We start from the raw sequence: 25,713 nt of genomic DNA, 5'->3' as shown, positions 1-25,713 counted from the left end.
TACCTAGGAACACCATCAATTGCATCATTTTACCCCATTCAAACCATCAAGAGGAAACTAAACCAGCAAGAAGGAGATTCAGAGGGAGAAGAGGGGAAACAGAAGACACAAAGGCAGACCTCATAAAAAAGTGCAGGATGGACCTCTTAGTGTCTGCTTGTTGGGGCCACACTCACCTATTGCTGGTACTGTTAAGATCTTTAATCTCTCTAGCTACACTATCAATGCCCACCATGTTAAACTACTGGAAGAAGGCCTAGCCTACTGCCCCCCTAATAACACTGACCCCTTCACACTATTTCTGGACCTCCAGCGTTCATCCATAAAGTAACCCTTAGCCGACATTTTCAAATTAAAGAACACAGACATGACAAAAATCCTAATGGCACAGATACACCCGACTAGTTAAGCCCCCCTCCCGGTTCTACCCCACTGAGAACCAGGGACACCTGCTACAGACATACAGTGGTTTAGTCTCCCAGGACTTTAATGCCGTCACCCTCAGTGACCAGGGATGCACCAACCTTAGTGCTCATGAAAAAATAGCCCTCAAACAACTTTAGAGCAACAATCGTATTGTAATCCGACCAGCCAATAAAAATGGGGGAATCATCATTCAGAATCTTGAGTATTTTAAGAAAGAGGCCCCTAATATACTTATAGATACGAAATATTACACCCAATCACTTGTAGATCCTTTCCTATGATCTCTGACGGGATGGAACTCTTGGTGGGACAGGTTCTGGGAGATGGCCTAATCACCAAAGAAGAGAAACAATACCTCACCATTCCGTTCTCTACATGGTCTTACTTCTACCATCTCCCAACAATACACAAGGATGAAAAGAAACCCCCCCCCAGGGTAGGCCTATAATATCAAACACCAATTTTACCACTGGTAACTTGGCCTTGACCTACACCTACACCAGTATGTTACCACACTACCAAGCGATTTAAAGGATTCCACACAGTTTAGGCTTCGTTCACATCACCGTTCAGCCTTTCCATTCTCCTGCTCCGTTTAGGGGCAGGAGAACGTAAAGGACGGATAAGCACATAACTGACACCAAACTGAGTCAAACGGAGCCCTTAGGACCCCATAGACTATAATGTGGTCCGTTATGTTTCCACTCAGAAGATGATTTTTAAGCGGAGACAAAAGTCCTGCATGCACAACTTCTGTCTCCGCTTAAAAATCATCTTCTGAGCGGAAACATAACGTACCTCATTATAGTCTATGGGGTCCTAAGGGCTCAGTTTGGCGTCAGTTATGTGCCTTCTCCGTCCTTTCCGTTCTCCTGCTCCTAAATGGAGCAGGAGAACGGAAAGGCTGAACGGTGATGTGAACGTAGCCTAATTAGGGAACCTGTGTACAGTACAGACCAAAAGTTTGGACACACCTTCTCATTCAAAGAGTTTTCTTTATTTTCATGACTATGAAAATTGTAGATTCACACTGAAGGCACCAAAACTATGAATTAACACATGTGGAATTATATACATAACAAACAAGTGTGAAACAACTGAAAATATGTCATATTTTAGGTTCTTCAAAGCAGCCAACTTTTGCTTTGATTACTGCTTTGCACACTCTTGGCATTCTCTTGATGAGCTTCAAGAGGTAGTCACCTGAAATGGTCTTCACTTCACAGGTGTGCCCTGTCAGGTTTAATAAGTGGGATTTCTTGCCTTATAAATGGGGTTGGGACCATCAGTTGCGTTGTGGAGAAGTCAGGTGGATACACAGCTTATAGTCCTACTGAATAGACTGTTAGAATTTGTATTATGGCAAGAAAAAAGCAGCTAAGTGAAGAAAAACGAGTGGCCATCATTACTTTAAGAAATGAAGGTCAGTCAGTCCGAAAAATTGGGAAAACTTTGAAAGTGTCCCCAAGTGCAGTCACAAAAACCATCAAGCGCTACAAAGAAACTGGCTCACATGCGGACTGCCCCAGGAAAGGAAGACCAAGAGTCACCTCTGCTGCGGAGGATAAGTTCATCCGAGTCACCAGCCTCAGAAATCGCAGGTTAACAGCAGCTCAGATTAGAGACCAGGTCAATGCCACCCAGAGTTCTAGCAGCAGACACATCTCTAGAACAACTGTTAAGAGGAGTCTGTGTGAATCAGGCCTTCATGGTAGAATATCTGCTAGGAAACCACTGCTAAGGACAGGCAACAAGCAGAAGAGACTTGTTTGGGCTAAAGAACACAAGGAATGGACATTAGACCAGTGGAAATCTGTGCTTTGGTCTGATGAGTCCAAATTTGAGATCTTTGGTTCCAACCACCGTGTCTTTGTGCGACACAGAAAAGGTGAACGGATGGACTCTACATGCCTGGTTCCCACCGTGAAGCATGGAGGAGGAGGTGTGATGGTGTGGGGGGGCTTTGCTGGTGACACTGTTGGGGATTTATTCAAAATTGAAGGCATACTGAACCAGCATGGCTACCACAGCATCTTGCAGCGGCATGCTATTCCATCCGGTTTGCGTTTAGTTTGACCATCATTTATTTTTCAACAGGACAATGACCCCAAACACACCTCCAGGCTGTGTAAGGGCTATTTGACCATGAAGGAGAGTGATGGGGTGCTGCGCCAGATGGCCTGGCCTCCACAGTCATCGGACCTGAACCCAATCGAGATGGTTTGGGGTGAGCTGGACCGCAGAGTGAAGGCAAAAGGGCCAACGAGTGCTAAGCATCTCTGGGAACTCCTTCAAGACTGTTGGAAGATCATTTCAGGTGACTACCTCTTGAAGCTCATCAAGAGAATGCCAAGAGTGTGAAAAGCAGTAATCAAAGCAAAAGGTGGCTACTTTGAAGAACCTAGAATATGACATATTTTCAGTTGTTTCACACTTTTTTGTTATGTATATAATTCCACATGTGTTAATTCATAGTTTTGATGCCTTCAGTGTGAATCTACAATTTTCATAGTCATGAAAATAAAGAAAACTCTTTGAATGAGAAGGTGTGTCCAAACTTTTGGTCTGTACTGTATATCGTATCTCCTGATTACGATGGATGTTTCTGCCCTATATTCCAACATTAAACACGACATGGGTCTGGATTGTATAGGGAAATTCCTTAGAAAAGATCACAAAATATCTTTCAACCATTGGACTTTTTTACTTGAATGCCTGGCTTTTATTTTGAATGATAATTATTTTACCTATGCTGATCTGTAACACCTCAGAATGGTATTACAATTCCTACACACTGCTACTGTCTCTAATGAGCTGACCATAATGTCTGTGTATATATTCCAGGTCCTCCTACATTGTGCATTCATAATTTTGCTATGAAACTGTTATGTTTATGTAATGTGCCTGGTTCGCCAGCAGGTGGCAGCGTATATAGCAGAGAGATATTTAAATAGAATGGATCTTACCATTCCATTTTCCCCCTTTTTGGGAGAAGTGGGCTAGTCTCATTTCCTACCAAGGAAGGGGAAGCAGGAAGTGTCTAGTCAGTCTAAGCCAGGGCAGCGTTTGATGCAGATGTATGAAGATGTAGCAGCGAGGGGAGGCTCCGAGAGGGAAGCAGCTCATAGAGCACCATGCCTCCTTATCGATCTCCAGAAAGAGTGTTGTGAGGGGGTCAGCAGCCAAAGGCACCCCACTCCAAAAGTACCAGAACATCCCTAAAGTCCAGTGACCAGACTAAAGCCGAGTTTAGCACAGCAAAGAAGGATAAAGCAGAATATTCAAGTTTGCCTGCCAGTTATCCCCAAACCTGCTGGAACCAAGAGAATCACCACTTATTGTACGGATACAAGTTGATTCAAGTAAAGCTGTTGAACTTTATAAAAGTTTGGACTCGACTATTTCTCCACCATTATTTCCCCCTTTATTGCTTCGAAGCCTAACCCTCGGGAGCAATGGAATCCCGGTAGGAGCACCGTGACACACACATAAAACTATTAAGGCTGCACCGCACCACTCGGCATTCCGATAAACCTGGGACACGCCCTTGGGGGGCGGCAGATTGCAGATCATGGGCAGTAAGGTAGCGCCGGCCTATGCTAATCTTTTCATATATTGTTTTAGGACAATTTTATATGGAAGAATACCGTTTGGGGGAATGCATTGTATTATACAGGAGGTACGTTGTTTTTTTTATGAATCCTTATACTTGTTCCACCAATTTTTAAACTGTAATAACTGGTGCATTTCTTTTGATGATGCCACTTTCTTGTCTCAATTTAGAAAAAAGATTTATTGGAAAGGGAGACCCCAAAAAACTCAACCAAATGCATTAGGCCGCAGCAAGGTCCTCAGCCAAGCACAATGTCTAGTTCCCTCTACCAAATAAAGGTGATCCTAGATGTAACCGCTTTATTACCGCCGACTCATCGAATGCTCTATTCTTGATAAACGCTGGCCTGTTCTGCCTCAGGATCCACACCGGGGAAGATACTCCCCAGAAGTCTGAGCATTACATTCCGCAGGGCCCCTAGCATCAATAATGTCTTGGCCCCTAGTCAACTGAAGCAACACAACCGTATTGACAAACAGATGCCCCCGAGGAGCTTCCGTTGTGGGGAGAGTAGATGCCTATGTTACCAAGATATTGCAGAGTTTATAGCTTCTCATCAGTCATTTATTTAATCCAATGTAAATGTGGCATGCAGAACATGGGTCATACCACCCAACAACTCCATACCCGTGATAACCGGCACCAGCACAACATGAAAGAGGTTGTGTCACTTCAGCAAGTGGCGGTTATCATGTAGAGGAAGTTATTAATACAAGGCACTTACTAATGTATTGTGATTCTCCATATTGCCTCCTTTGCTGGCTGGATTCATTTTTCTATCACATTATACATGGCTAATTTCCATGGTCACGACCACCCTGCAATCCAGCAGCAGTGGTCGTGCTTGCACACTATAGAAAAAAGCACCAGCCTATGTGCGCTCCCACGGTCCCGGCCACTAGAGAGGCCGGCGATTTTTCCTACAGTGTGCAAGCACGACCACCACTGATGGATTGCAGGTTGGTCGTAACCATGGAAACAAGCAGTTTATAAGGTGATGGAAAAATGAATCCAGCCAGCAAAGGAGGCAATATGGAGAATTATTCACTTCCTCTACATGATAAACGCCACTTGCTGAAGTGACACAACCCCTTTAAGAAAGGTTTTGTCAAACAGGGGCTCTGAAGGCACTGCTCTATAGAGGATAGAGGGGGCCCACATGTATTAGCTACATTTACACGACCGTATGTGTTTTGCGGTCCTCAAATTGCGGACCCGCAAAAAAACTGATGATGTCCATATGGCATCGGTTTTTATTTTGGCAGATCCATTGTAACAAGAATAGGACATGTTTCATCTTTCTTGCGATGCTACGGAACGGACGTGTGGATAGCACAGTGTGCTTTTCACTTTGTTTGCGGACCCATTGAAATGAATGGGTCCACATCCTATCTGCAAAAAAAATAAAAAGGAACGGACAAGGAAACAAAATACGTTCGTGTGAATGTAGCCTAACAGTCCTTCCCATTGACCATGTACCCCCCCCCCTCCCCCACTTATAACCGCTACGAAGTACTCAGACGAGATCTTTAGGATGTATGACATATGTTCATCAGTCCCCGTGGTCTTCATGAGATATCCGAAACCATTTCATACATTTATTTTATAACACTTTTATAATTTCCTGTTTCAGTTTGTTTTTTCACACACAGGACTCTGCTGACCTCTAGTGGTCACTTTGTATCCGGGCCTTCGGTGAGTATCCCTTGTATATGTGACTCCTCTAACCCTATTAACCACGTCCATCCCAGGTGCATTTCTAACTTTAACTTCACTACTGAACACAACTGTACTAATAATTGTATTTTATTATATTTTATCATTTTTATATGTTTTACGTATATATACATATATTCATTTATTAATTTTTTTAAATCTGTTTATACTAATGATACATGTATTTATTCATTTGTACTGTTTCGCACATTCCCACCCCTACTGGTTTCTCACCATTATGTCTTTTTAAAGACTGTACTCACCCTCACTTGTATGATGTTTCTTGGTCTGATGAAGGGGCCAGTTCGGCCCCAAAACGCGTCACCAGTGAAGATAATGACTTTTAAAAATACCGCTTTTTCTGGACCTTGACCTGATGGCTCCGCAGCTCATCCCATATCAGCTTCATCTAGAGGGGGGATGACTGTATATGACTCTGGGTGTTGCGCTCGCCATACCCTAGCGGGCCTACCGATGTGCGCTGCTCTATGTTTTGTTCCTTTCTGGTCATTTATTGAGATTCCAGAAAACAAAAAGAAAGGGTGCAGGTTCAAAAACACATTGTGGGGCCAGTGCTCTGTGTAGACATCAGTCTAACTTTATGTAGTAAAATAATTCTACGTCCCGCGGCACGTGGTATCGAATGGTGGTCGTTGCCTTTTATTTCTGACGCAGAATTAGATTGTAGGACCCTTCTGGGAGCATCACATGTTTTCTCCATTAAATGCTGCTCTATCGTGAGAATACACTGTGGGGAAGGCTTGTGGGCGTCATGGCAAACATTAGAGTATTCAAGTACCTCCATGGCCAGGTTCTACCCCAAGAATCATCTCCTTTACCGAGAGCTAATGTTTAACCCAGCATATCCCACCAGAAGTCAGGAGGAGCACCGTCCCGAACAGGAGACAGGCAGACATCAGGGCCACAAAACTCAAATACACTAGCCGGGTCAGTATCAAAAAATTGTTAGAAAAACACAAGTAGCCGACTACAAGGACCAGAAGGACCTGCTGCTCATTCACCGAGAGATGGGAGCAGAGCCCTTATGAGGGTTATGATCTTTGTCCATTGGTGGGAGAAACACAATATTGGCATGCACCAGCCCTTTAGGATGCTAGAGACTGCAAGGACTTGTGTGTCCAGCAGGGGGCAGAAGAAGAGGAGGTGCAGGAGAACAGACTGGAGACAGCAGAGCATCCAAGTACCCATCCAATAAACCATAACCAACATCTCCAAACCTGTCCATTCTGACCTATATATAGTACTGTCATAGTGTCCAATTAAATGCCGCTATGTAGCAAGCTTTTATATACTGATACCAGTCCACAAAGAAAAGTGCCATATAATATCCAGATAAAAGTCCAATAAAGGGCTGATATAAAGATATAAGACTGCCTATATAGCATCATCCCATGACCATATGGATAGTAACTATATAATGTCGTAGTGTGCCTATATACAGGGTAACAATATACTGCCATACCATGACCATATACAGTACAGACCAAAAGTTTGGACACACCTTCTCATTCAAAGAGTTTTCTTTATTTTCATGACTATGAAAATTGTAGATTCACACTGAAGGCATCAAAACTATGAATTAACACATGTGGAATTAGATACATAACAAAAAAGTGTGAAACAACTGAAAATATGTAATATTCTAGGTTCTTCAAAGTAGCCACCTTTTGCTTTGATTACTGCTTTGCACACTCTTGGCATTCTCTTGATGAGCTTCAAAAGGTAGTCACCTGAAATGGTCTTCACTTCACAGGTGTGCCCTGTCAGGTGTAATAAGTGGGATTTCTTGCCTTATAAATGGGGTTGGGACCATCAGTTGTGTTGTGGAGAAGTCAGGTGGATACACAGCTGATAGTCCTACTGAATAGATTGTTAGAATTTGTATTATGGCAAGAAAAAAGCAGCTAAGTAAAGAAAAACGAGTGGCCATCATTACATTAAGAAATGAAGGTCAGTCAGTCCAAAAAATTGGGAAAACTTTGAAAGTGTCCCCAAGTGCAGTCACAAAAACCATCAAGCGCTACAAAGAAACTGGCTGACATGCGGACCGCCCCAGGAAAGGAAGACCAAGAGTCACCTCTGCTGCGGAGGATAAGTTCATCTGAGTCACCAGCCTCAGAAATCGCAGGTTAACAGCAGCTCAGATTAGAGACCAGGTCAATGCCACACAGAGTTCTAGCAGGAGACACATCTCTAGAACAACTGCTAAGAGGAGTCTGTGTGAATCAGGCCTTCATGGTAGAATATCTGCTAGGAAACCACTGCTAAGGACAGGCAACAAGCAGAAGAGACTTGTTTGGGCTAAAGAACACAAGGAATGGACATTAGACCAGTGGAAATCTGTGCTTTGGTCTGATGAGTCCAAATTTGAGATCTTTGGTTCCAACCACCGTGTCTTTGTGCGACGCAGAAAAGGTGAACGGATGGACTCTACATGCCTGGTTCCCACCGTGAAGCATGGAGGAGAAGGTGTGATGGTGTGGGGGTGCTTTGCTGGTGACACTGTTGGGGATTTATTCAAAATTGAAGGCATACTGAACCAGCATGGCTACCACAGCATCTTGCAGCGGCATGCTATTCCATCCGGTTTGCATTTAGTTGGACCATCATTTATTTTCCAACAGGACAATGACCCCAAACACACCTCCAGGCTGTGTAAGGGCTATTTGACCATGAAGGAGAGTGATGGGGTGCTGCGCCAGATGACCTGGCCTCCACAGTCACCGGACCTGAACCCAATCGAGATGGTTTGGGGTGAGCTGGACCGCAGAGTAAAGGCAAAAGGGCCAACAAGTGCTAAGCATCTCTGGGAACTCCTTCAAGACTGTTGGAAGACCATTTCAGGTGACTACCTCTTGGAGCTCATCAAGAGAATGCCAAGAGTGTGCAAAGCAGTAATCAAAGCAAACGGTGGCTACTTTGAAGAACCTAGAATATGACATATTTTCAGTTGTTTCACACTATTTTGTTATGTATATAATTCCACATGTGATAATTCATAGTTTTGATGCCTTCAGTGTGAATCTACAATTTTCATAGTCATGAAAATAAAGAAAACTCTTTGAGAAGGTGTGTCCAAACTTTTGGTCTGTACTGTATATGGTAACAATATACTGCCATACCATGACCATATGAATGATATAAATGACATGTAGTACCCGGGTACACAGCGGTACAGATGCAGTCGTTCTGGTTTCTTGTGTAAAATGAAAAATACAAAGTTACAAAACCACAAACAGAAAAGAGAACCTGGAAGCGACGCGCCGCACATTCATCTGTCACCTGACCTACTGCTATAGGGGGTGACAACGCTTCTTCACTGCATGTGGACGTGTCAGTCTTCACTGTGAACGTGGTGTTCTATTCTGCCTTGCATTATCCCGCTCTCCCCTGTTAATTAAAGATGACTTTATTATTCCTTGTAGATTTTGTAGTTTTTTTCTCTGCACTCACCAACGACCTACAGTAAATGATGTACGTATGACCTGCAGCAAGTAAGACCACAGGAAAATGAATACCGCCATCCCACGTCGAGGACACGTGAGCGCTACATGGTCAGCCATGTCTCGTCCCATAATACAGCAATCATACAATGTGACGATCAGGAAATGTTTGACCTGTTGCCCCCAATATGTACAATGCTGAGCAGCTGGCGGGACGTCGGGTCCTTTGGTGCCTCCGCTGGGAGATCACTGCTCCCACCCATGAGCCCTCAGGATGTCCATGTGGAGTTTCATCTTATTTTGGATACACTCAGCTTTAATAAGAAACACACAAAGTAATAGAAAAGAAACCCACCCCAGTCTGTACCGTCTGCTGAGCGCAGCCCGGTGAGAGGGGGCTGCAGACATATCATTACCATCGCTGGTATTATTTTGGGGGCAGAATTTTGAAGCAACTTGGCGAGTGGGGCACTTTTTTGCTATAATTTTTTATACTATTTTTGGGGCACTGTTGTTTTGTCACTGCCTGGGGGCAGCAGGTATTGTAATGGTAGTAGCAACAGCATGCCAGTGTTAAAGGATGGAGGGGATGTTGGGCGGAGAATCCAAAGGGTGGAAAATCCAAAGTTGCCGTCATAGTGGTCTGGGCCAGATGCCCAATGTCTCCCATGAGGCTCCCTTTTGCCTGCTCCTTCCGGACGCTACAAGACCAGAAGTGTGATGTCCCGCCTGTGGTGACACCCACTGCTGTCCCTATTGATTGGCCTCAGCAGTGACGTGTCCCCAAGCAGCACATGACCTCTGAGCCTTGTCCTACACCGCAGAGATCTGGAACTCCATTTGGAGTTTCCAGTTCAGACTGGACTTGAGCGATCTTCCAGATGCCCTTAAAGACCCGATAACTTTATTTACTAAGGTATCGAGAAAGTAAGGGAAGCCCACGGGTAAAACACAGAGAGAAGGCCTCAGTCAGAAGAGACATAGCAAAGGAATGATCACAAATCATTGATCCGCAGTGAGGTCCTGGAGGTCCCCTCCCCAAAACCCACCAGATTATAAATATACCAGCATTAGACCCTGTGATCCTTCCAGGAGTCCAGTCTGATGAGTGTTACAAGGGATCTTCTCCTCTAAGACCCTGACCCTGGTGTAGAAGACAAGAGACGGCAGTATGTTCGAGGAAGATGTCGTTTTATTGTGACATAAAGAAAAGCAAGAAAAGAGATACAAAAATGTAATAAAAGCATAAAAATCTTTTTGTAAAAGTGATAATAGCAACAGAAAACCTGGACATTAATTATTTCCATAGTTTAACTGACGTAATTTATTTTTGCAAAAAGAAAGTTTAAAATTCATTTTTTTTTTTAAATTGCCAAACAGTATTTGTAAGGCTCGATGTTACTGGAGAGCAGGGGCTGGAGTTTCTCCTCGTGCTGATTCTGGTAGGACGAGCGTCTATGATGGAGATGACGCGAGGATACACAGGAGAAGTGATATCACCACCGGAGATGACAGGATCCTCATCCCTGAGAGTGAAAACTTCAGAACATTAGTACAAAATGTGTAAGAGTAGCCGTCCTCCCCACCCCCTCCAAATAAAATAACAGCTTCTGTGTGACCACAGCCGCCACCTCCTTCTCCACTGAGTCTTCACCTGATCGTATGCCGCGTGGGGCAGTCAGGTGAAGTACATATTGGTTGGCATAAGGTACACAACAAAGGATTTGGACCAGTAGTCAAACTTAGTTTTTTTTTACAGAAGGGGCACAATATTAGCCAATAAAGATACAGTTACAAATTAAGCTCCACCCCTGAGGAGCTTATGAAAGAAAAAGGAGCGGAGATGAATCTATGAACTTGATACTCCGGCTTCCATGGGTGTGAATCTAGAATGTAACCTTAGTGTTTTGGATTGGATGGATCCCTTCAGTCACCTTAGGGTCAGTTTGCTCTGGGAAGATCACATCTACAGTTACACGGACCTTAGTTTATAGATGTTTGTATAAGTTTTGGGATTTTGTGCACGTGGTGGTTTCTTGGTCTTAACTCTTTTTATTTGTTGAACTACCGGAGTCATATTTTTGTGGCATTTTTTGGAACAACACATAGGGCTCAAATTATAGTTCTTTATTTAAATTAGCAAATTGACACAAAATTAATGATTAAAATAAGTTCCCTGACAGAGATTGGGTAATTCTTTTTGCATTTGTTTCGGCTGAATCAGTCGACCGACTCATCTCGTGTCTGAATAGATTCCACCCCAGTAGAAAGTGCTCCAATTGGCCTGAAAAGTCACTCTGAGGTCTCCTAGGACTCATATTTCTTCCCTCATGTTTCAAATTTTTTCTATTTTTATTAATTTCTCTCTATCTCTCCGAAATTAAATAACCCAAAATTCTGATTCTGATCCAACTAAAATTTTTACAAAATTCTGAATCGTCCCTCGATCACCCCCCTCATCCCTCCTGGTATTTGAAAAACATTGAAATATAAATTAGGTTTCTGCATTTCTTTTGGTTCTTTTGATACCTAATACTTATTTTAACAGGTGAACGGGTCAACCATGGAGACGGTTTGGGTTTGCGTTGCCTGTTTTTATTTTTACGTTTTTGCTCATTGACTGTTATGTATTTCTAGAAACAGAAGACTTGATGAACCTCTTCTGTCTTCTCATCTGGGTCTCCCGGTATCTCTGACAGTCGGGCACTCGACCTATTCCTGTTAGACGGCTGGACCATTACATCTTGAGGTGTGGTTGCAGACAAGGACCTGTTCTGCCCGCCATAACAAGATGGTGGGCAGTTGTTAATGAGATGACTTGCACCAATGTTATAGAGTCCTCAAGCGCAAGGCTACAAGCGCATGCACTACAATGCATGGGGCCAGTGTAACCAGAAGATGGACAACATTGACTAATGCCAATAAGGAATCTGGGAATGGAGCATGTGACTAAAAGTGGAGATCGTCCGAATCCCTCTGTCCACCTTGAGGTACATCACAAGTACACAAGGTATAGAGTGAGCTCTGGGGCCGAAAAACCTCCTACACACAGTGGCTACCAGCTGCCTTATAACACCCACCTGCTGTGGTCGGGGTACCTCCACAAATGCCATGGTCAATAAAGATATTGACATATGACCAGTTAGAAAGAGGAGAGTCCCCTCCCGCTGTCCATCACTCCACAACTCAATCGCGGGGATTTGAGCAGTTGCCCTTTTAGCAGTGTTATTATACCAGTAGCAGTGAAATCACAATACACTGCAAACAGATGTATTGCAGTGTATTATACAAGAGATCACAGGTTCAAGTCCCTTAAGGGGACTGAAAAAAAAAAGTTAAAACATGTTAAAGTTTTTAAGAATATAAAAAAAAATAATGTTAAACATTGAAAAAAATCTATTCCTATTTATTATATAAGGGGAAAAATGGGACAAATGAAAAATAAAGTTCACCCTGTGAAAAGGAAGCACAAATAATGGGTGTCAGACTGCAGTGAAAAAGAAATTCTAATTTTTATATTTATTTTTTTAAAGTTTTTAGTAATGCATAATGTGAAAGATGGAAAGTTCCAGACTCACCTTCACTCTCAACACAGGAACTGGACCGACCCCCTGCAACAGCAACAATAGAGATGAGACACAAATAATGGCACCAGAGAATTCCCACCACTAGGGGAGCTGTATAATGTGCTCACACCTACAGTTATGGGCTGCATTAATGGTGGCAATGCCGTGCTCGTTTTATCTAAGAGTTTTTCTGTATATGTATGCACACAGTGTCTCCACCAGCAGAATAGTGAGTGCAGCTCTGGAGTATAATACAGGATAAGTAATGTAATGTATGCACACAGTGTCTCCACCAGCAGGTTAGTGAGTGCAGCTCTGGAGTATAATACAGGATGTAACTCAGGATCAGTACAGGATAAGTAATGTATGTACACAGTGACTGCACCAGCAGAATAGTGAGTGCAGCTCTGGAGAATAATACAGGATGTAACTCAGGATCAGTACAGGATAAGTAATGTAATGTACACAGTGACTGCACCAGCAGAATAGTGAGTGCAGCTCTGGAGTATAATACAGGATGTAACTCAGGATCAGTACAGGATAAGTAATGTAATATACACAGTGACTGCACCAGCAGGATAGTGAGTGCAGCTCTGGAGTCTAATACAGGATGTAACTCAGGATCAGTACAGGATAAGTAATGTATGTACACAGTGACTGCACCAGCAGAATAGTGAGTGCAGCTCTGGAGTATAATACAGGATGTAACTCAGGGTCAGTACAGGATAAGTAATGTATGTACACAGTAACTGTACCAGCAGAATAGTGAGTGCAGCTCTGGAGTATAATACATATATGTGCAGTATATGGGGTTCAGGGTGTCTGGGCTTTTATGAAGTTGTGATTCTCACATTTCTGTAGGTATTCACAGTTGTAGTGATGACATCTCTTCTTGGTCGTCTTAAGAATATATCTTTGGTTATTTCCTTCTTTGGTATAGTTGGTCACTTGCAAAATTTCATCCACGGGTATCAGAATCTCCTCCTGTTTTGGTTTGTAAGAAAACTTTTTAACATCAACCCCAAAGCAGCTGGAGATGGTGAAAAATGTGTCTTTCCCAAAATTTTCTGCAACTCTCTTGTTGGTGGAGCTGGAGGAAAATTGCCCAAATCGAATATTTTCCCCTATGGTGGGCTGATTGAAATGCACCCCTCTCAATCCCCTATAAACCTCCCATGGCTTCCACCAGCAGCTGCTCCTCAGGAGCCTCACGCCTCGTGTAAGGAAGAAGTGCAGAGAATGGTATTTGAATGTGGATGGATTGAAATCTCTCACTGCCCTGTTAAAGTTGGAGAAGACTTTGCTGTCATTGTTGGTGTAGGCCATAATGGCTATGCCGTACTCATCTTTGAATCCCCGGGGTACACTAAGTCTCATTGTCCGCCATCTGCTTGTTGCATTGTCCCAAGTGACACCAAATTCTTTATCCTTCTTTTCTTCATTTAGCAGTTTAGTTATCACTTCTTCCTCCATTTCATCAGTGCATCCTTCATACTGGTCATCGAAGGCATCGACGGACATATCCAGGATAAAAGTTTGTGTCTGTAATAATAGAAATATAAGAAAGTGTTCTTAGGCAGCCATTATGGGGCCACTGGAGAGGGAGTCTGTGAACCTAGGAAGGGATTTCCTTCTCGAGAGATGCAGCAAGGATACCAAGCAAGGAAGAGGGGAAGCGAGCTGACAACGGGATTGGATTAGTATACCGGAACACTAAAAGACCCTCTGGTAGGCCACAATAATGGACCCCAAAACCAATGTGCCCTCTACGACTGTACACTTGGTGGTCATTGTCAATAAAATGGTTAATGTAACGTAAGGTCTGTATCCCTCGTGGTTTAGAGCAGTGAAGGGGTCAAGGCCTGTATTCCCGGTGATTAAGGACAGTAGAAGAGTTAATGTTTGCACCTCTGGTAGCTAAGAACAGTAAAGTGGATGATGTTTGAATTCCTGGTGGTCTATGGCAGTAAAGACTGAAGAAGGGAAGAAAGCTACAGGGAACCGCGGGGGCCGTCATTCACACTATCCGATGAGCGGTTCCCTGCATCTCTCTTCTGGTCTTCTGATTACCTGGCGATTGCTTCAGCAGTGCTGGCCAAGAACCAAGGCCGCAGCCTAGGACCCCCGTTTTCTGTACGGGCGTTGAATATTAACAGCAAGGCAAAAGCAGCTGACATCAGCTATAGGTAAGCAAATGACCTCTCTTCATATATCCTACACATGAGGCGCTGCCTCCCTTCTTTTATATGGCAGGTTTTAGTGTCAGTTTCTCTAGTGGTCTAGGGAAGTGAAGTGGTTACCGACAATATTCCTGGTGGTCATGAGCAGTAAGGGGGTTAATATCAATATTCCTGGTAGTCTCCGGCAGCAATTCAGTTAATATCTAGACATGGAGGTCTAGAACAGCCAGAGGGTTAATTCAAGAATCTCGGGTGGTCTTGAGCACTGTGTAGGAGTTAATGTAAACATCGCTGGTGGTCTAGGCAGTTAATAGGTTAATTTATCAGTATACCTGGTGGTCCAAGACAGTGTGAGGGCTAATCATCGTATCCCTAGTGGTCAAAGAAAGTTCAGCTTTAGATAATCCTACCCCTGACTGCTTGTGCACCAGCAACAGATATGACACCTCATCGTGATAGTCTTATTCTCTGTGATCTCCTCTGATGGTTAAGGCATCTTCTAAAATTCTAGATAATTTCGTCCTTGTTTTCTACATCCAAAAGGTCTTCATTAATGCTGCAACCCAATAAATGGTCCCAACTATGGGTCTATCAGACAGACTTCTGCTTTTATCATCCTATAGGTGACCCCTCCGAATAAGCTATTATGGGAGATCTGCCCGAGTTCTAGTCTGGATATTTTCTTTGATTTATGGCTATAAACCTAAAAGGTGAAGCTTCGGTTAATCCCAACATCCAACCCTCCCCATGTCTCCACAGGGTCCAGGAGCTCAGATATAGGGAGCTGTTTGGTAAGTTCTCACAATTAGGGGGAAAAATTATTGACTTAGCAGAACATTAAGTCAAGGGCTTAAAAAGTATTCACACCCTGTACCTCATACTCACAGTGGATTCAACACTTAAAATGTCAAAATGTCATAATTTGTATAAATTTTGAACCATATATTCAGAAATGACCTTTGCTAGCCTTTATAAGTGTGCTGCTTGTACTCAATTGAGGACAAATCTAGGAATCATGGCAAGTTCTTACCTGAATGCTGACCACCAAACATAGAAGAATGTATCCGCCCCCGAGGAACATCATGATGGTCTCTGCAGTGAAAAAAGAGCAAAGATGTGACATTACTACTGGTTGGAGCACTGGCCCATTTCATATATGGTTGCTATGCAATTGCTCTGTGGGAGGGTGTGAATACTTTTGTTCCTACAGTAAATAAAGCATTACAGGAACTTCTCCATTAGCTTGAGGAGCCGCAGTGAAATTATGAAATGCCAGATCGTCCAGTAAATTTCTAATAATTCAGCACAAGACTATACGGAGCTCCATTCGATTCATAACCCAGTGGGTTTGCCTAGTGTGAAATAATTTGTTCTATAAGGCTATATTCACATCACATTTCAGCCCACAGCAGCCATCTTATTTTCCAATACCACTAAAGACAAGAAACATCCATTGCCATCCTCCTCATCCAGACTTACTAGTGTTAGCTTAGCCTTATAGAATATATATTCATGTACATTGATATGATATACTAAATGTAACCTGCATTTCATCTTGTGCTATAATGGGTCATAGTACATTGCCATGTGCTACCGGCCAGTGCATTGCTTCCCTTCTGTTTTCAGTTTACCTATTCCTTACAATAAAAGTTAAAGTTGGACGTCCCTCCTGTGTGACTGAATTGTTAGAAGGAGCGTAGCAGTCTGTCAACTTATGCTTCCCTTAAACATAAAGAGGACAGAACAGGGCGGATAAAGCAGGTTCCCTTCATTTTCCCAACAGGCTCCCTCATAGTCCCCACAGGATCCCTTCATCTTCCCCACAGGCTCCCTCATAGTCCCCACAGGCTCCTTCATATTCCCCACAGGCTCCCTTTATCTTCCCCACAGGCTCCATTCATCTTCCTCACAGGCTCCTTTCATCTTCCCCACAGGTTCCCTTCATCTACCCCACAGGTTTGCGTTATCTTCCCCACAGGTTTCTTTCAGCTTCTACCCAGGTTCCCCTCATTATCCCCAAAGGTTTTCCTCCTTTTCCCCACAGGCTCCTTTTATCTTCTCCACAGGTTCCCTTAATCTTCCTGACAGGTTTCCCTCATTATCCCTAAAGGTTTTCCTCGTCTTCCTCACAGGCTCCTTTCATCTTCCCCACAGGCTCCTTTCATCTTCCCCATAGGTTCCCTTTATCTTCCCCACAGGTTTGCGTTAACTTCCCTACAGGCTCCTTTCATCTTAACCACAGACTCCCTTCATCTTTCCCACAGGTTGCCTTCATCTTCCTCACAGGCTCCTTCATCTTCCCCATTGGTTCCTTTCATCTTCCCCACAGGTTCCCTTCTTCTTCCCCACAGGCTCCTTTCATCTTCCCAGCACACTCTCTTCATTATCCCTCACAGTGTTGACTACATCACACCCATATTCTTCTATCTTCCACACAGGTTCCCCTTATCTTCCGTAGGTGAAACAAAATCTCCTTTATTGAGCAACTGCAAAAACTTATATACAGAAAGTGATCAGATGAAACTGTAATCCCATCACATCCCCCTTCCCCTCCCCAGACATTCTGTCTGTACCACACCACAGGGGTCCACCTGCTAAAATAGCTCCAGACAGTCCTAGCAGGAGCCTGGCCAAAATGTCATTGTCCTGAGCTCTTTCAGAGTACAATGGGGGATAATGAAATGAGGATGCAGACAGTCTTTTGATAACAAGTTACACAATATAACATTATTACACATATCCAACACCAATACACATTTAACTCAAACTGATTACCATGTCATCACATAGCTCCCCCAAGTTAAAGGATGGCAGACCTGGAGAGACCCTCTATGGGTCCACTTGGGGATGTACATGTTAGTCACCCTTCCAGTTCTGTTTGCCGAGATAGTCCATCAGCATTCGCATTGTGTTTCCCAGGCCGGTATTAGATTGTGAAACGGCTGTAGGGACAAGCTCCACCGCAACAGCCGTCCATGTTCGCAAACATCCGGTTCAACCAAACAAGGAGGATCTCCAAAATCCTAGGTCCGTAGTTGCTAGAAAGGAGGCTGGCCCTCAGGCTTCTCCATCAGCCGCAGTGACGGTTAAGTCCGTCACATTTCTCTCCTCCCAACAGTAGACTAACCAGATACCAGACCTCCAACTGGTCTGGACCTGTGTTAGTCAGACAAGATAAATCCAAAACCTCTTCCAACTGGTCCGCTTGACTGCTGCAGGAGAGTGATGCCCCCCATATCATTTCCTGGGTAAACACACTGTCGCTGGGGAGAGATGTTGCCTACCTCTTCTCCCTGGGTCTCCATCTGCCAATGGGGGGAGATCTCGGCTACCTTTTCTCCCTGGAACCCCCTGTGCCGCTGGGGAGAAAGGTCAGCTACTTCTTCTCCCTGGGTCTCTATCTGCCGCTTGGGAGAGAGATCGGCTACCTCTTCTCCCTGGGTCTCCATCTGCCACTGGGGAGAGAGTTCGGCTACCTCTTCTCCCTGGAACGCCCTCTGCCTCTGGGGAGAGAGGTCAGCCCCCTCTTTTCCCTGGGTCTGCATCTGCCACTGGGGAGAGAGGTCAGCTACCTCTTCTCCCTGGAACGCCCTCTGCCGCTGGGGAGAGAGGTCAGCCACCTCTTCTCCCTGGGTCTCCATCTGCCTCTGGGGAGGGAGGTCGGCTACCTCTTCTCTCTGGGTCTCCATCTGCTGCTGGGGAGGGAGATCGGCTACCTCTTCTCCCTGGAACGCCCTCTGCCGCTGGGGAGAGAGGTCAGCCACCTCTTCATCTTGGGTCTCCATCTGCCACTGGGGAGGGAGGGAGGCTACCTCTTCTCCCTGGGTCCCCATCTTCTGCTGGGGAGGGAGATCGGCTACCTCTTCTCCCTGGGTCTGCATGTTGCTCTCTGGCTGGGGATTTGTACCAGCCGTCAAGCATCCCTGTAGATCTGGTGCAGAGACCACATTCCCATCCGCACCATTGGAGTTAGGTGTGCTGTCCTCCTGTGGTTGGTGAGAGAGACCGGTTGTCTCCTCTCCCTGCAAAACATACTGCCACTGGGGAGCAGGACCGACTGTCCCTACTAACTGAACCTCCGGCTGCTGTTGGGGATCTGGGCCGACCACCCAGCATCCCTATAGGGCTGGTGGAGAGACCTTGGTTCCATCTCCACCTGCCATATGGAGTTTACCCCAGCACCCATCTATCAGGTCCCCTAAGGTCTCCTACTTTCGTAGTTGGTAACGTGGAAATGGGGTTGGCCACCATCTCTCCCAGAAGCTTCAGGGGGGCTATGGGTGCGGGCAGAGGCTAACAGCACTCTGCCCTGTTGCCAGCTCTTCTGCTGGGAAGTAAACTGCCAGTTTGGTGGCCTTGCAGAGAGTCTCCAGGGTCACTTATTGTTGTAGGCAGAGGCCTGTGGAGCTTTGCCCTGATGACAACTCTTCAGCTGGGACTAATAGTTCCATGACATCTGTGGTTCCTGGGACTTGCTGTTGAGCAATGTCGAACAGTCTTTAGTATGCCTGTTCCAGTTCCAATTCCTGTGTAAGTAAAAAGTCCAAATCAGTCCTCAATCCGAGCTCACTGGGGAGTTCCAACTCCCTAAAATCGCGTATGTCCTCCCTTCTCCACTCCTGTGCACTCCCAAATTGTGGATCCTCCTGGAGTGCCTCAAATATAAGTCCGCCGAAGTCGTAGACCTCTGTGGGATCATTGTTCTCCAGCCAGGGACACAATTGGTTGACATACCACTGTAGCGCCCGATACCCATCATCCAGCATCACTTCCGTTTGAAGCAGCTCATCCATCTCTGATAGTCATTCCTCCCGGGACTGCTCTCCTAGGAAAGGAACACGCAAGTCCCATTGTTGCCAGTATCGTTCATGAGATATAGGGAGGACCTTGCCACAATAGTGCTGCTGCAATTGAAGAGTCTCCCTCCAGATCTTCCGGCGCAAAGTGTCTCTCCTTCTCAGCCTGTCCTGGGCAGAACCAGGATTCTGGAGCTGGGCCAGAGCTTCCATGGTTGTAGGCAACTGTGGCTCTTCTCCGATGTCAGCAGAAAACCTGGTCCCGGTGGTGGTTTGAATGTCTCCTTAGGAAGGAAGAGCATCCCACTGCTTGCCACCAATGTGACGGATCCCCAGTACTCAGGAAGAGTATGTCCGCCTCTGTATTCTTCCTTACTCAGGCGATATTGCAAACCACTGATCTGTAGCTCCCAGTTTCCCCAGTCACTGGTCGAGACTCAGTGTAGGTAAAATAAAGTCTGCTTTATTGAGCAACTGCACAAACTTATATACAGAAAGGGATCAGATGAAACTGTAATCCATCACATCCCTTTTCTTTTCCCCAGACATTCTGTCCGTACCACACCACAGGGGTCCACCTGCTAAAATAGATCCAGACAGTCCTAGCAGGAGCCTGGCCAAAATGTCATTGTCCTGAGCTCTTTCAGAGTACAATTGCAGATAACGAAGGGGGGTGCTGACAGTCTTTTGATAACAAATTACACAGTATAACATAATTACACATATCCAACAATAGCTCCTCCAAGTTAAAGTATGACAGACCTGGTGAGACGCTCTACGGGTCTACTTGGGGATGTCCATGTTAGTCACACTTCCAGTTCTGTTTGGTGAGATAGTCCATCAGCATTCACATTGTGTTTTCCAGGCCGGTATTAGATTGTGAAAGTGAACGGCTGTAGGGACAGGCTCCACCGCAACAGCCGTCCGTGTGCCCTGGACACCTGGTTCAACCAAACAAGGGGGATCTCCAAAATCCTAGGTCAGTAGTCGCTAGGAAGGAGGCCGGCCCTCAGGCTTCTCCAGCAGTCCCTGTTACGGTTCAGTCCATCACAATTATGATCTAAGAGGAGGAGGAGATGACAGACCCCTACCCTATACCAGGCACTGCTAGTAGACATGGTAGGAGTAGAAAGAGTAAGACTAGTAAATGGTGGTGGAACCTTTCTTCCATAGTGGCATACTCCCTCGCCTGGTTGGCAGCATCAAAACCATGAAAAAGAGTTGGCAACTAGATGATTAGATGATGCTTCTGAGAAGACCGCTTTTTGTATTCTTTTTTTACACCTTTGCATCGAGAAGCCAAATGTGCTCATTGTCAGATCTATGCTCCAACCACGTGGGAAAACAGGAGGATGACATCTGTGCTGTGTTCCCCCTGCACTGCACTCCCACTGCACCTGCTGAGATATGACCAGCACTACTGCCTGTCTTGTGAATGTCTAATTCAGTGTATAATAGAAAATGCTGTAATATTAAGTGTTGTCACAAGATGTCGCTGTTGTTGTGCATGCTATAGAGCTTATAAAAAGCTACTGGCAGGAAGTGAGTCAATGTGTAGCTGAAGCCACATGGCAGGCAGAGCACCCTGTTACTGAGGAGAAAAGAGAATTTGGGTGGAGGAGGTTCCAGTGAAAGGGACCCACAAAGGGGAGCTTCACAGGAGTGTGTAAACAGTGCTGCAGCTTCAGAGAGGCATGTCATTGATGAAATTGGTGCAGCAAGCTCCTCTTAGCCCGTGAGGGATGCGTCTGAGGAGATGAGACATGGAGAGACTAAAAACTGTGAGGACAGAGGACTGCAATGTGAGAAATAGGAACTCTGTGATGGAGGTGGAGAGGAACTTGTCTTGTTGCTGTCTTCGATGCTGCATGCAGTGAATGTTTTATTGTGCTGTGTGCCCCTGTACTATGTGAGGTCATAGTGTACTATGGTGAGATGCTGGGCTGCGATAAATAACAAAACCCTATCTTAGAGGAGGTGCCAGGGTTGGCAGGGGCACTGAGGAACTTGATGCTGACTTAAGTCACCTTTACATTGCTCAATTGAGTAGACAATTGTCGGGAAGGAAACAATAGTCTGCTTGTCAGTGAAGGAGAACGCTGCATTTCCAGTATGGGGAGGAGAGAACGCAAAGGCCATCGCTTGTCCTCACACAGAAGCATTGTTATCCGGCAGTAGAGAGTGATTAGATGGCGCAGGAAAGATCTGATAGACTGTATAAGGTAAGAGGAAAGCCTCTTGCTGGTCTACAGAATGTAACTACACTACCGGAAAATGAGAAGGGAACAACTGGAAAACGTAACGCAATTGAGAGGAGACTAACCAAGATATAAAGTGCTAGTGATACTTGGTCACTGGTCACACAACCAAGGCGGTGGTGCCCCATTTATTTTGGGGTCTGTAGCAGGGATCATGTTGATGTCACATTAACACTGAGTGGCATCTCCCCTTGCTGCAGTACAGGATGTCACTCTGGTATGACATGGGTCATACAGATGCTGGATATCCTCCTGTGGCGGCGGTCATACAGATGCTGGATATCCTCCTGTGATGGCGGTCATACAGATGCTAGATATCCTCCTGTATCGGCGGTCATACAGATGCTGGATATCCTCCTGTGGTGGCGGTCATACAGATGCTGGATATCCTCCTGTGACGGCGGTCATACAGATGCTGGATATCCTCCTGTGGCGGCGGTCATACAGATGCTGGATATCCTCCTGTGATGGCGGTCATACAGATGCTAGATATCCTCCTGTTGTGGCGGTCATACAGATGCTGGATATCCTCCTGTGGCGGCGGTCATACAGATGCTAGATATCCTCCTGTGGCGGCGGTCATACAGATGCTGGATATCCTCCTGTGGCGGCAGTCATACAGATGCTAGATATCCTCCTGTTGTGGCGGTCATACAGATGCTGGATATCCTCCTGTGGCGGCGGTCATACAGATGCTAGATATCCTCCTGTGGCGGCGGTCATACAGATGCTGGATATCCTCCTGTGGCGGCGGTCATACAGATGCTAGATATCCTCCTGTGACGGCGGTCATACAGATGCTAGATATCCTCCTGTGACGGCGGTCATACAGATGCTAGATATCCTCCTGTTGTGGCGGTCATACAGATGCTGGATATCCTCCTGTGGCGGCGGTCATACAGATGCTAGATATCCTCCTGTGGCGGCGGTCATACAGATGCTGGATATCCTCCTGTGGCGGCGGTCATACAGATGCTAGATATCCTCCTGGGGTCATTCCAAGCTCTTTCACCTTGGAGCTAAGGTTTAGAGAAGGTGGTTGTTGGCTGCTGCACATGGGAGATCATTCGCTCCATCCAGTCCCAGACATTCATGATGGGAGAGAGATCTGGTGATGGAGCTTGCCAGGGGAGCCTGAAGAACACGTTTCGTAGTGCAGACAGTGTGTAGTAGCTTTATCTCCTGATAAAAAAAAGGCAGTACAACTGATGTCCTTTATGGACATAACAAAGGCTGGTCAATGTTCCCTTCAAAATACCAGACAGGAACAGGCACTGTAATTAATGGCACCACTACAACGTGACACCGGGTGCTGGTCTTGTGTGTTTCCACACTATGCATGATGGCTGTATGTGCTCGCCAGCCATGAAGTTCAGCATGATAACTTGCATAAGGAAAATGATTTAAAGGGTCGTTTGGATACTACACCTGAACTTATAGTATTGGCAGACCCAGTGGATTAATCAGGGCTACTGCTGTTAAAGAGTTATCCTGGACCTAAAATGCCCCCCCAAGTCCCGTCCCCCTCACACAGATTGAACTTACCTTGCTCCCCGGCACCCGAGTCGCTTCTGATGCCGGCACAGCTGCCGTGCATCTCCGGGTCGCGTGATTAAAAAAATCTGGCCTCGGGAGGGAGGAGGGAGGGGCAGCCAATAGCAGGCCGTGACGCCCGTACGATGGGGAGATGTAGCAGTGACATCAGATGTAATACAGGTCCCGGGGGGCGAGGTAAGTATAATCTGTGTGAGAGGGCCGGGCATTTGGGGGGGGGGACATTATGGGTCTTGGATAACCCCTTTAACAGCACCTAGCCCTGATTCATCTACTGGGTATGCCAATAAGTTCAGACGTAGCATCCAAATGACTGCCACCTTCAACACCACCGCCTCCATCAATACCACCACCACTATCACCATTTTCACTAAATACACTACCTCCATCACTACTAATGATGTGTGATTCTACTGTCACCATCTGAACCACTACCACCTTCACTATTACCACCCCTTTACTCTAGAGAGGGATTAGCTCCATCATCTCCACCACCACTTCCATCATCTCGACCACCAGCTCCACTTCCATCATCTCCACCACCAGCTCCTCTCTCACCTCTATGATCTCCACCATCTCTACCACCAACATCTACCACCTCTGTCATCTCCACCACCTGTATAAGATCTCCACCATCTCTACCACCAATATTTACCACCTCCATCATTTCCACCAGCACCTCCACCACTAGACATCATGTGCTGCAGCTCTTCCCAGACGCTGATCACGTTCTGGGGCATCCCCTTATTTTATCTGTTTCGTTACTGGCTTAGCATTTCCCATTCCTCGATGTTTAGTTCCTTTTATCATAGGGAAGGACTGGTATGTTTGTCTACGATGAGCCAACTAACAAGAAAAAAAAGCTGGTCTTCAAGAAAGGGAACACCAGATGCTTCCAATTCACTAACAGCATTGCACGGACAGTATGGCAAGATAAAAAAGAAATGTTGGTCAGCTGTCCATGACACTCGAGCAAGATCATCAGTGGTGCTATCTCCCCCCCACCCCCACCACCAGCCGGTGATGAGATTACTAGTTGAGCTGTTTTACATATTGTTACATGTTACTACATTGTTTCTCTGTAACAATCTCATTTCATGGAAGGATCTCATTTATTACTGCACTTGTATGTAGGACAGTATGCAGAGGGTAAAGGGTTAACTCACATTCGGGTATCCCGCACCCTAGCAGAAGGAATGTTGGGGTTCTACAATGTTGTATTCTGTGTGATGGACAAAGGCTAAGCATACAGATGATACTTCTTGTATGAAATACATACAGTAAGCATCTTCCAAGGACGTCCGTCATGTGCTTAAAAGACAAATATTAATGATTTCATTTTCTGTCGGAGAGACTTTTTTTATATTGAACTTGCAACCAGTTGTTGTATGAGTGAAGTCCTCTTCTGTTTTGTGTCTACAGCACTTGTGCAGTCCTATGCGCTTTCTAGTAGTACATGAAGTGGAGAAGTCTATGACTGTAGGATCAGACTACACAGGGTTCGTTTGTAGTCTGTAACCATGGAGACACATAACTATTCAAAGGAACTGGAGACACCAAACTGGAAGATTTTTTTAGTGTTTTTTTTTTTTTAGATGTATTGTAGCAATAAGGCTACAATATTTATTTGGTCAGTTATTTTGATTGTGAGTAAAAACCAGGTGCGGGTCAAAAACGCAGAACAGGACGAAATCAAATCATCACACCTGATCTCTGAGTAGGCTTCACTGCCAAAAAGATTGGTTGCAGAAGTATACACACCCATCAGTGTTCACTTCAGGAAGACTATGTTTACGACCCTCTTCATGACAACCGCTCCCCCTTTACTGTATTAACCCCCCTCCCCAAATACTTACAAATAAATACAAGCCTTTAAATTGTATGATAAAATGAGTATTGCCCTCCCCCCCATTCTACTGTCTGTGCAGTCAAATACTACAGCAGGTTATAATATTTTGGGGGTCACTCACATCCCGGCGCCCGTCAGGTGCGAGTCACAGTGCAGCAGCTTCTTCTCAATGACCTTGTCTCTACCTGGTCTGCTTCCTCCTCGTTTCTCACAGTTCACTTTCTGAGGTCTTCTTCTTTCTTTCACTTTCAGGATGAGTTTTTCAGAAACATCAGCATGAAAAACTGCAGA

At 45.3% G+C, this 25,713-nt stretch overlaps 1 protein-coding gene across 1 annotated transcript; it reads right to left on the bottom strand.

Annotated features, from left to right (window-relative positions):
- Nucleotides 1-10,399: 10,399 nt before the first annotated feature.
- Nucleotides 10,400-25,636, bottom strand: LOC122926599 (ecto-ADP-ribosyltransferase 5-like). Its single transcript, XM_044278024.1, has 5 exons — nt 25,544-25,636; nt 15,996-16,057; nt 13,637-14,327; nt 12,798-12,830; nt 10,400-10,745 (listed from the first exon to the last, which is right to left on the bottom strand). Exons 2-5 carry the CDS (start codon nt 16,047-16,049, stop codon nt 10,675-10,677), a joined length of 849 nt encoding a protein of 282 aa, XP_044133959.1. The 5' UTR covers nt 16,050-16,057; nt 25,544-25,636; the 3' UTR covers nt 10,400-10,674.
- Nucleotides 25,637-25,713: the final 77 nt, after the last annotated feature.

The sequence above is a fragment of the Bufo gargarizans genome, chromosome 1 (assembly GCF_014858855.1).
Source record: "Bufo gargarizans isolate SCDJY-AF-19 chromosome 1, ASM1485885v1, whole genome shotgun sequence".
In the NCBI taxonomy this organism is placed as follows: Eukaryota; Metazoa; Chordata; class Amphibia; order Anura; family Bufonidae; genus Bufo; species Bufo gargarizans.
The sequence above is the reverse complement of the archived record's forward strand: the minus strand, read 5'-3'. Positions and strand labels throughout refer to the sequence as shown.